Source organism: Thalassophryne amazonica, chromosome 5, assembly GCF_902500255.1.
Source record: "Thalassophryne amazonica chromosome 5, fThaAma1.1, whole genome shotgun sequence".
Taxonomy (NCBI): domain Eukaryota; kingdom Metazoa; phylum Chordata; class Actinopteri; order Batrachoidiformes; family Batrachoididae; genus Thalassophryne; species Thalassophryne amazonica.
Window position 1 is genome coordinate 87,822,313 of NC_047107.1, and position 12,579 is coordinate 87,834,891.

The 12,579-nt window shown below is 42.0% G+C and overlaps 1 protein-coding gene across 1 annotated transcript; it reads right to left on the reverse strand.

The window, feature by feature from the left end:
• Positions 1 to 1,943: 1,943 nt before the first annotated feature.
• LOC117510897 (probable global transcription activator SNF2L2) lies at positions 1,944 to 11,351 on the reverse strand. The gene is made up of 3 exons (XM_034170796.1): positions 11,002 to 11,351; positions 9,238 to 9,339; positions 1,944 to 2,189 (listed from the first exon to the last, which is right to left on the reverse strand). Exons 1-3 carry the CDS (start codon positions 11,321 to 11,323, stop codon positions 1,972 to 1,974), a joined length of 642 nt encoding a protein of 213 aa, XP_034026687.1. The 5' UTR covers positions 11,324 to 11,351; the 3' UTR covers positions 1,944 to 1,971.
• Positions 11,352 to 12,579: the final 1,228 nt, after the last annotated feature.

Sequence of the window (12,579 nt, forward strand, 5' to 3'; positions counted from 1 at the left end):
TGTTTTTCCTGCCGCGACCCCCCGCGGTCGGTCCAGCCCGACATGCGACTCTGCCCGCACGTTCTTTCATTACAAAATGACCATTAACAATGGAATGTCCAAATAAACTCCTCATGCCGACTTCTTCTGAAAGTTCTCTGTTCTCTGACGACTTACTGCGTCAACAGAGCCTGAAATGTGGAAGTTTTCAACTTGAAACAGCGAGACGCTGCCGCCTCGAAGCGCAGATCGCCATCAGGCGCCGTGGACCGTCCTTAAAGCGACACTACCAGACCAAAGTCTCTCATCAGCCGTTAAATTTTTACCGAAAACCAGCTGAATTTATTGAATGGTGTCCACTCAGTTGTGCCTTACAGTTTTGAAAAAATTTTTATCAAACAAAGCAACAGTCTCTGAGCCATTCCTAAACAATGAAAAAAAAATCGACGAGCGGGTGGACGACTCCTCACTCAAAGACTGCCCACAGGCGAATGACGTAACCGACAGGCGTGAAAAAACTCTCGCATGCCCACAAGGGTTCAAGCATGTCTGATGTAATCACACGTGATTCAAATCCATATGGTTTTTGAAAAAAATAATAAGGTCGGATACTTTTCTAATAGACCTCGTATGCACCACTCTGCATTTAATCATTAGTGATCGATCTCTGCTCCCCGCCACAGCATGTCTTTTTCCCGGTTCTCTCCCTCAGCCCCAACCAGTCCCAGCAGAAGACTGCCCCTCCCTGAGCCTGGTTCTGCTGGAGGTTTCTTCCTGTTAAAAGGGAGTTTTTCCTTCCCACTGTAGCCAAGTGCTTGCTCACAGGGGGTCGTTTTGACCGTTGGGGTTTTACATAATTATTGTATGGCCTTGCCTTACAATATAAAGCGCCTTGGGGCAACTGTTTGTTGTGATTTGGCGCTATATGAAAAAAAATTGATTGATTGATGTGATTATATCAGTCATATGAAAATAAAAATGACAAAAAAAGATTTTATGACATCATAACCTTGAGTTACGCGATTTCTTTGGCGTGCTGGAACGCGGACGGATGATAAGCTTATTATGTCTGAGATAAGCAATGTCACCTCTTTTGCGTGCAGCTTTCAGTTTTGGCATTAGTTCTTTTCTTTTTAAGCGTACAGCGTCAGTACGCTTATGAAGGTCAAAATACGTCAACAGAGACCCCGGACTGTTGAACAACTGAAGTCGTACATCAAACAAGAATGGGAAAGAATTCCACCTACAAAGCTTCAACAATTAGTGTCCTCAGTTCCCAAACGCTTATTGTGTTGTTAGAAGGAAAGGTGATGTAACACAGTGGTAAACATACCACTGTCCCAGCTTTTTGGAAACGTGTTGCAGGCATCCATTTCAAAATGAGCAAATATTTGCACAAAAACAATAAGGTCTATCAGTTTGAACATTAAATATCTTGTGGTGTATTTAAATGAATATAGCTTGAAGAGGATTTGCAAATCATTGTATTCTGTTTTTATTTACATTTTACACAACGTCATTGGAAATGGGGATGTATCTTTACAGGACTATTCAGTACAGGACAATTCAGTAAGTGTCCATTTTTTGCACTTAACCTGCTCATTCGAATGTTGCTCGCTAATGTTACTACAGGTGCACCCCGCTAACTTGTGCATGCGTAAGTCGCGATTCAGCTTTTCGTGTGGTAGATATGTGGACCCCGACAATTTAGACTATATTTTTTTGGTCAACTTCATTAACTCACGGTGTGATTTCGTGGATCCCAACTCAGGCAAGTTAATGGAGTTCACCTGTATTAGCAGCATCATGCTTAAGTAAGAAGATTTAAAGGTTTGCAACACAACATCCTCAAATAAAGAGACTACACATTACTACACAGAACAGGGTTTAAAATGTCTTACATGCACTGTTTCAAAGTGTTTCCATACAGTATGGTAGTAAAAATAAAATAAAAATACCTGAACTCCCTCTCTTGCAGCAATCCCACTGGATCTAGACCCTGAGGTTTTTGAATTGGTGTAACACGGTTTTGCTTCTGCTGCATCTGAAGCATGGGGGAGACCTGCTGCCCTGGAGGTTGGGGGTGACTGAACTGCCTGGCATGGGCCCAGCTGGCACTGCAGAGGACTGAGGAGGAGCAGGTGAAGGGCGTCCACTAGCACTAGGGGTGAGATGCTTTGGAGGATTGCCTTGATTTTCAGCACCTTGTCCTGAAGACCAAAGTGTTCAGAAGATTTTGTCAGGGCTGGTTAATAACATCATGATCAATATCACAAAAATATTCAGGACAAGTTCTTTTCATACAATATACATTTTCAAACATACTCAATTCAATTTATTTCATTTATATAGCGCGCCGCGCACACACACACACACACCACACACGAGTAAAGTCTAACCTTACCAACCCCTAGACTCGAGCAAGCACAAAGGCAACAGTGGTAAGGAAAAACTCCCTCTGATGATGTTGAGGAAGAAACCTCAAGCAGACCAGACTCAAAGGAGTGACCCGCTGCTTAGGCCATTGTAACAATTACAAGGTTTTCACAAAGTTTTTTCAAAGCTGAAAAAACAGGAAACTGAAAACCACACAAGCACTTGCACTGCAGGCAGTGGGTCATCCAGCACTCTGGGGTGAAGGGCCAGCGTCCATCCATCAAGTCATAAGTGGGCCTGTCACTGCAGCAGAATTCATTCCAAAAGCAGACTGCAGTGTGCTGTGTCAGCTTCAGTTATGACATCTCGTGGTCAGTCTAGCGCCCTGTGGTGTGTAGCTGTCAGCCTTGTGATTCGTCATCAGTGCCTCAGAGAGAAAAGAGCAGAATCAGCCAGAAAAACTGCACCTGAGGTGCGAGTTCATCAGCGGTAAATCAAGAGGGAAACAGAGAGAATACTGAGGTGATCAATGGCTGCTAGCCCTGAGCTTCACTAACAGATTCAGAATTTAGATGAAGTGAGGCCGAGACTTGTTCCGTTGCTAATAAGGTGAATTTAAAGGGATAGAAAGAGTAGTACCACACTATGCCAGTATGCTAGCTATACGAAAGGGAGAAAAATGAGTCTTAAGTCTGCACTTGAATATCTCACAGAATCTGTTTATCTCCATAGGAAGATCATTCCACAAAAATAGCCACGATAAGAGAAGGCTCTGTGGACCGCACACGTTTTATTCACCCTAGGGAAACAAAGTCATATGCCCTGAGAATGCAGAGCCACGGCTGGTATGTAGGGTTTAATTAGCTCAGCTAAGCAGGAAGGTGCTAATCCGTGAATAATTTTTTAGGTTAGTAACAGAACCTTCAAATCCAACCTCACAGACACAGGAAGCCAGTGAAGCGACACCAAAATGGGTGAAATGTGGTCAAACTTTCTGCTTCCTGTCAAAATCTCTAGCAGCAGCATTTTGAACCATTTGGAGATGCGTGCGTGAGTGTTTAACTTCGTTAATGACAAACTGGGGAGAGCTGATACTTGCCGTTTGGTATGCTTATGTACTTTGGGTCAAGGATGAATGTTGCCAAAATGGAACATTGATAGGACTAATATTTTTGGATAAATTATTTTTCAATTTATCAATTTATTTTCATTTATAGCGCCAAATCACAACAGAGTTGCCTCAAGGCGCTTCACACAAGTAAGGTCTAACCTTACTAACTCCCAGAGGAACAGGGGTAAGGAAAAACTCCCTGAGGAAGAAACCTCAAGCAGACCAGACTCAAAGGGGTGACCCTCTGCTTGGGCCATGCTACACACATAAATGACAGAACAATTCACAAAACGAATATACAAGAAATGCTGTTGGTGCACAGGACAGGAGGGTCTCCAGCACAAATACCACACCCATCTGGATGAAGCTGCACCTAAAACTGAATCAGGCATCAGAAAGACAAGAAATACATTAAACAACAAGAAAAACAAGAAATACTAAGGTGATCGCCGGCCACTAGCCCTAAGCTTCACTAAACGACCCAGATTTTAAGTAAAGTTGAGGCCACGGCACGCTCCGTTTCCTAATAAAATTAATTAAAAGAGTAAAAAGCGTAAAACAAAAACTATACCAGTATGTTAGCCATACAAAAAAATAAGTGAGTCTTAAGTCTGGACTTGAAAGTCTCCACGGACTGTTTTACTGACGCAAAGAGATCATTCCACAGAACAGGGGCACGATAAGAGAAAGCTCTATGAGCTGCAGATTTCTTATTCACCCTAGGGACACAAAGTAGTCCTGCACCCTGAGAAAGCAAAGCCGGGCCGGTACATAAGGTTTACTTAGGTCAGCTAGATAGGGAGGTGCCAGTCCATGAATAATTTTATAGGTTAGTAGCAGAACCTTAAAATCTGATCTCATTGGGACAGGAAGCCAGTGAAGGGATGCCAAAACGAGTTTAATGTGGTCGAACTTTCTGCTTCATGTCAGAAGTCTGGCTGCAGCATTTTGAACCAACTGGAGAGCCCTAATGCTAGACTGCATTAAACCAGAAAATAGAACATTGCAGTAGTCCAATCTAGAAGAGATAAACGCATGGATCAGGGTCTCAGCAGGGTTAAATAATATCCATAACAAATTATGGGTATTAGCTAACAACACTGAAAAATGTATATTGATAATTACATTCTAGACTCACGTCATTCCAGTTAGGAGCGGTAAATCATCCTCTATATCTTGCATGCCCAACCAGTCAATCGCGATTGACTGGTCAACGCGAGCCGAATTCACTCAATTGCTTGAGAAAAAGAAAAATCTGGACCCATGGAAAAGATTTACTGCTGCTATAACAGACTGATGCAGAAGGTAGCAGCAATGCACCAATGAGAATATCACCTGCCGTTAAATGCCAAAGAAGAAGAAACAACAATAGAAGAAGCGCAGCGAGGTAAAACTAAAAAAAAAAAAAATTCAAAAGCTTATTTTCATTCAGAGTGGGAGGAGGATTTTTTTTTTTCCATTTATTGGAATGCCAAATCCATCCATCTTATATGAGATGCAAATGCGGCTTTACCAAAGAAAGGGAATTTGGAGCGGAATTTCAAAACAAGCACAAACTTCCCAGATAAATCACCTCTGCACGCCCGAAAAGTCCAGGAATTGAGAAGTCAGCTAGCAGGAAAATGCTCTGTAAATATGGAAGGCATGATGGATGAGGCAAACAAGACTGCCTGTTCGGGCCAGGAGTCTGCAGAAGCATTTATTCCCGTGCAGGTAGAGGAGACGTGCAGACGGAAAAGGCTATTTGCACCACTGAGGTGTAAATTAGGATTCAATACACTCCTATTTGCACCACCCGCATCTACACAAATTAATTTATATTAGAATTAGAAACATCTACTACCGTGGAGCAATTAAACTTAATATCCCCTTATTTGCACCACAATGGTGCAAATAAAGCTTTGGTAGTTCTCTATTTACGCAACTACATATAGTAAGAATAATTCATGAGCTGAAAGATGAAATGTTCCATTCATTGGGGCACAGCCGAGTTGAATGGAACATTTCATCTTTCACCAAATGAAACATTCTTTCTATTGCACAAATGAAAAAAAAAAAAACATTCATTTTTTTGTTTTATATAACGCCTGGTTATTTGCGGTCAAAAGGTTCCAAACAATCCATCTCACAGTCTTAAAATGACAATGTACTGCCCAGTACTTGACTGAGCTCCTCCGTGTCTACACCCCTGCCAGAGCATTAAGATCCACGACTCAACTGCTACTGGTCACCCCAAAAATAGAGCTAAAAAGTTAAGGTGACAGAGCCTTTGTGGCAGCTCTCTTAGGCTCTGGAACAACCTGCCCTGGCACATCCACTCCGCGGGATCGATCGAGGTTTTTAAATCTCTTCTCCCTGGCTTTTAATCAAGTTTAAGTGGACTTCTGGCAAAATTTTTATTTTAATTAATTTTATAGCACGGGGTTATATATTTTAATATTGTTCATTTATTGTAATTGTTTCATCCATCCATTTTCTTCCGCTTTATCCGGAGTCAGGTCGCGGGGGCAGCAGCTCAAGCAAAGCCGCCCAGACCTCCCGATCCACACACACCTCCCCCAGGTCCTCCGGGGGAACCCCGAAGCGTTCCCAAGCCGGCTGAGAGAGGTAGTCCCTCCAGCGTGTCCTGGGTCTTCCCCGAAGTCTCCTCCCAATGGGACGTGCCCGGAACACCTCTCCAGCGAGGCATCCAGGGAGCATCCGGAAAAGATGCCCGAGCCACCTCAGCTGGCTCCTTTCGATGTGAAGGAGCAGCGGCTCGGCTCTGAGCTCCTCACCTTATCTCTAAGGGAGCGCCCAGCCACCCTGTGGAGGAAACTCATCTCGGCCGCTTGTACTCGCGATCTCGTTCTTTCGGTCATGAGCCAAATCTCATGACCATAGGTGAGGGTCGGAACGTAGATCGATTGGTAAATCGAGAGCTTTGCCCCCTGCTCAGCTCTCTCTTCACCATGACGGTCCGATACAGCGACCGCATCACTGCAGACGCTGCACCGATTGAGTTGAGTTGATGCAGTGTATTGACTTCTTTGTATACAGACTGCTGTCTGTTTTCCTCAGTCCATTGAAAAATCGCAACTGAAATTTGTCCAGCTCTTCATATGTCAGTGCTTGTATTTCAGCTAGAAATACTGCAAATGCCTTCAAACAGCTTACTGCATACTGTATTTGTTTTCTGTGTTAGAAGAACCGTCATGCTTGTTCAAATCATCACCCACCACCAAAACGAACCAAGTTTGTTTTAAAGCTCATATAGTATGAAAACTTGTATGATAAATAGCACCATTGCATGGTAAATGTAGCACAATGGCAAATGGTACGAATAACCCATGTCACGTGACATACAAACTAGGGATGCACCGATCCACAATTTTTCACTTCCGATCCGGATACCTGAATTTGGATATCTGCTGATACAAATACTTTACAGATCAGATACCAATCCACAAAAAAAAAAAAAAAAAAAAAATCTGAACTGCTTTACTTGTTTTATTTGATTTTATTAGATCTTATTTTACATTTTTTTATCTCTAGGTCTTATTCTACTTCTTCCTTTACTTCTATGTATTTTATGTATCTTATCTTTTTTTTATTCATGTGTTTGTATGACTATGTTTGTATTTTAGTGTTGTCTTTTTTGCTGGTGAGCCTAAGACAATTTTCCACATCGGTGGACAATAAAGAATTACTTTCTTCTATTGTTGATTTTATATGAGGATTTTCTTAAAAAGGAGACCTGAAAGTTTAGCTACAATTTGCCAGAAGGTGCATCTTGTTGTATGGCTGGGGGGGCCTGGCTGCCCTTTTTGTTTCTGTCTTTTGGTTTTCCTTCCAGGTGGCTTGCATTTGGGACTGAGTGGCTGTGTTGCTGAGGTTATCAGGACCTCACCCTGATCACCTGCGGCTCGTCAGGACTCACAGCTGTGGTGCATCTATATGGATTGGAACATGGTGGCATTTAAGACTGGAGTATACAGTGTGTATTGCCAGAGACTCGACCTTGTGACCAGACGGGTGAGATCGTCGTCTCGGGAGCCATCTCATCATCAGTGGATGCAGAGAACGTCCAGGGTTTGATGCACGGTCTGTGAAAGAGGAGGGGGTGAGGTCTCACGCTCGTCAGCACACTTCCTGAGGTACGTTAGATTTTGTGACTAACGTTTATACAGTCAGTAAATGTGGTGTCCCTCACACCTTATTATATTGAGCTGTACGTTAGTCATGTATCGGCTTCCACTGCAGTGGAGTTTTGTGAACTGGATGTTCCATGCCTGCAGGTTGGGAAGCTGATTAGTAATTAAGCCAGGAAGTGTTTGCTGTTTATGTACACCTTTGAGTGGTCTCTCTGTGTGTAGAGTGTGGACTCACATAAGGGTTCCTTCTTTCACAGACTCGGTTTGTTGCGGCCACCTGGGGGGTGTCGGCGGGGTCCTTGGGTCCGAACGGCTTCTGGCTCCGGACCGTTAGCGCTGCTGGGAGCGCACCGTATCACCACCACGCCAGACCGCACACTCTTTTGTTGTTTTGTATCACATCACTGTTATGTATTAAATTCAGTTAGCCTTTGTACCGTGCTCTGCTTATTTCATACTGGGTCCTTCAAACGCTGGTCGGTTCTCCGAGCTGCGTCCGACACATAACACATCTAAGATGAAAGCCTAGATTTGATGTTTTGGTGTAAGAATTAAGTACTTTTTTTTTATAGCCTTATTTTTATAGAGTTAAAGAGAAAAGACAGCACTCTCTGTCTCTTCTTCTCAATTTTCAATGGAGCTTTATTGATATGGGAGACATATGTTTACATTGTCAAAGCAAGTGTTACAGAGTAAAAATTAAGTCCTCTGTCTCTGTCTGACTCTCTCCCTCTCTCTGTCTCCCTATCTTTCTGACTCTCGTTTGCTCTCTCTCTCTCTCTCTCTCTCTCGCTCTCAGTGTTCGTGCTGCACAAACTTTGAACTTTTGGAAACATGAAGGCTTTCAACTGTAAAATTAGTGTATCATCATCGACACTCGCAAAGGATTTTAATGGAAATTTTTTTCCCTTTCAGCGGACAGAATCTCTGTTCAGCCCCTCCTCGGCTGCATGTTGAGCTGGCTTTTCATAGCGTTTTACAGCCTGGTAACAGCGAAGGGGCTACCTTTTTAGCACACATTTTCAGCAACAATTCAGTTAATTTTTCGGAAAATCCATGCTCGACGAACAGACAATTTGAATCCGAGAGCCACTAACTGCAGCTAGAACCCTGCGGAAGAGAGCTCTCTCAAACAGCCCAGCTTCAGAAAACCTCCCTCCTCCTCTTCCCGCTGCAGTAAACAAAGCAGAGAGCAAACAGCAGCTGAGTGGATTCACAGTGGCTCTTCTCCGGTATTGGAAAATGTTGTGGGTTGGATCGGTATTTTCCGATACGTGAATTATGTTGGTATTGGAACCCGATACCGATCCAGGATCGGATCGGTCCCATCCCTAATACAAACTACCAATAAAATAACAAGGATCTATTCAGGCGTTATGTAAACAGTAATATGCTGTTGAAGTGATCAGCAGACCTAATGCTTTTGTATATTTGGGGAGTTGTAGTCCGTAAGATTAGTTTCTTATTTTTTATTGATTAAGTGGTTTTTAGTGTGAAAAAGTTTAAAAACACTGTTTTAAACATATGAATATGATTTAGAATATGACAAAGTTGCACCTAATGAATGATATTACATATGGCTACAAAATAAAATAAATTCTACAGCACAATTCACAAAATCAAATATACTGTACTTACCATCAGGCCAAGGCTTGGCTGCTGAACTCTGGTTGTGTCCTTGCATGGATGGAGTGGGGCATGGACTTGACTGAGGGCCACCCATCGGTGCCACTGGCATTCCTTTTAACGAAAGGAAAGGTTTTAGAAGTAGTCCACTTTCTTCATACATACAACACTACTACTGCAGGGATTAAAGCAAAACAAGAAAAAAAAATCTTCTGACTGAAATTTGGTTGTGTTTTTAATGGCCAAATCATAAGCTGTTCGCCATCTACCTCTGTAAAGAAACCCTTTGTAACTGCATCCTAGGATTTAAGGAAAACCAAGGTAGACACAACTAAAAAGCCAACAAATAGTTCTCCTGCTGAACATTATATTTCACTCACTAACCACTGCTGTTCTTTTCTAATGCAGCCATAAAATTATAGAAAGACTAACTTACACAATTTAAATATTTCAGAATAAACACATTTTAAGGTGACAGCTTTTGTACAGCTTTTACTTCATTCAATACCAAATAAAATTTACCAGGCCTAAATGTTCTGCGCTGAGGTGCAGCAGCCAGCTGAGCTCATCTCAGATGCTATGGAGAGACGTTCATGCCAAAATGTCTGAAAGGAAATGCTTTTGACAAAAACTACAGTGTTTTCAAGTGTTCTTTTGCACTGGAAATTATTTGTTGCTTATTTTTTCTGTAAGAAAACTGCTTGGAGTGGAAAATTACCAAAGCTGAAAAATAAAACTCAAGATTTATACTATGTGTAATGTAATTTTCTTTTTGTTAGAATTGATCTTATAAAATTGGTATTGAAAAAAGTATTGTTCAGGAACCACTATCAAAATTGGTACCGGTATCTAAAATTTTTGATTGATACCCAGCCCTAACTAGACATAGGCCAAAAACTACTGGTCCGCGACCTCAGACCAGTGGATTTCTCTACCCCTGAGTACACTTGCCTCCCAATAAAAAGGAACAGGATGGAACAGTTGGCCAGGATGGAGACCAACTGTGTCACAATCTCTGCCAGTAAGAGCATCCAGCATTACGACTGTGCCAAATCAACATGTGGGCCTAATTTGGATGACTAAATTTATTTCCTGCTTAGATCTAGCCAGCTGAGGTGGTTTGGGTAGCTGGTAAGGATGCCACCTGGGTGCCTAGGAAGATGTTCCAGGCCCAGGACTAGGTAGACAGCCTAGGAAGATGTTCCAGGCACGTCTCTCTGGAGGAAACCTTGAGGAAGACCCAGGACTAGGTAGACAGATTATATCTCCACACTGGCCTGGGAACACCTCAGGTCAGAGGTGGTTAATGTGGCCCAGGAAAGGGAAGTTTAGAGACCCCTGCTGGAGCTGTTTCCCCCACGACCCGATGCCAGATAATCGGTTTAAGATGTATGTAGGTATCGGATTTAACCTAGTATGGCCTTTAACCTTACCTAAAACTAATATTCTACCCTGATGGTATCATGAAGAAGATGAAGAATTTATTTTGGTTCTGTTAAGGGTAGCAGAAAACAGATTTTGCGCAATGACCACTTTAAAGTAAATTTTTGAGTTTGTAGTGCTGTGAAATTTTGAGACTAGAATTTTCATTTCTACTGCAAATGCATTTACTTCTCAATTCTGAGCTTCTTAAATATTAATGATGGGTACTGACCCTGAATTTAAAATTCCCAGTATTAATAAAAGACTAATGTGCACAGTTATCATACAAAAGGGTGCAGAAAATCAACACACATTATCTTGTTAACCAACCTGTTGAGAATTTTATCTACCTACCTGGAGGCCTGTTGTAAGGGCTTGATCCTGGTGTCTGCTGATGTTGCATTTGTTGCTGCTGTTGCATTGTGGGCAGGCTTCTCTTGCCCTGAACAGCCAGCTGGAGATTCTCAGGTAGTGGCTGGCCACGACCCAGGATCTTATAAGCTAGGATTTGGGCTCTGAGCTGCTGCAGCTGGACAGGACTGAAAGCAGAAGGTCCCCGACCTTGCTGACCCATACCGGACATGGCTCCTTGAAGATCCATTGGCATCATTGGGCCTGACTGGGAAGGAGGCATGTGAGGTGGTGTGGGTCCACCGCCAGTTCCACCTCCAGACATGGGGCTCGATGCATGCTCATGAACGCCCATGGGATGGATGTGGAGACATGTATCCTTCATTAAAAAAGATAAAGTTACAGTAAATACGATATATAATAATAATGACAGTGCCCAAAATTAACCATTGTCTTTGTTTGTTTTTTCTAATGTTCACAAAATAATAATTATCCAAACTTAACACAGCAAACAGTGGGTAAAATTAAACTATGTAAAAGAAACAAAATTCTTACTGACTTTTAAAACAACCTCAACCTTAAAGTTTAAGAAATAGAAAGCCAACTCTACCTTGACTGTGGGGGTCCATGGGACTCTGTGGAGGCCCCATGCCACTATGAAGAGTTCTCATGCCCACACCCTTCATGTGACCAAAGTGCATCGCATCAGCCATAGTCTTGTCATTCATTCCATCCATCGGCTGAAAACAGGATGGGAGGGGGCAAACACACACATCAAAACATCTGCAGGCATTTTACAAAAAAACTGTAGTTTGAACTGGAAAGTAAACCCTTTCAAGAATAAGAGTCCCTTGAATTACCCCTCGTTTATCCACCATTTTTCCAGATCATTAGATTAAAGCTACTGTATGTAAGCTAATTGCTATATCATCCATTATTGTGTTTTTTTACAATTATTTATGACCTATGCATAACATTAATTGACATGAAATACAACCCCAATTCCATTGAAGTTAGGACGTTGTATGAAATGTAAATAAAAACAGAATATAATGATTTGCAAATCCTCTTCAACCTATATTCAACTGAATACATCACAAAGACAAGATATTTAATGTTCAAACTGATAAACTTTATTGTTTTTGTGCAAATATTTGCTCAATTTGAAATGGATGCCTGCAACATGTTTCAAAAAAGCTGGGACAGGAGCAACAAAAGACTGGGAAAGTTGATGAATGCTCAAAGAACACCTGTTTGGAACATTCCACAGGTGAACAGGTTAATTGGAAACAGATGAGTGTTATGATTAGGTATAAAAGGAGCATCCCCAAAAGGCTCAGCCGTTCACAAGCAAAGATGGGGTGAGATCACCACTTTGTGAACAACTGCATGAAAAAAATAGTCGAACAGTTTAAGAACAATGTTGCTCAATATTCAACTGTAAGGAATTTAGGGATTCCATCATCTACAATCCATAATACGAGGTCTGTCCAAAAAGTATCAGACCTTTTTATTTTTTTCAAAAACTATATGGATTTGAATCACGTGTGATTGCATCAGCCAAGCTTGAACCTCCGTGCG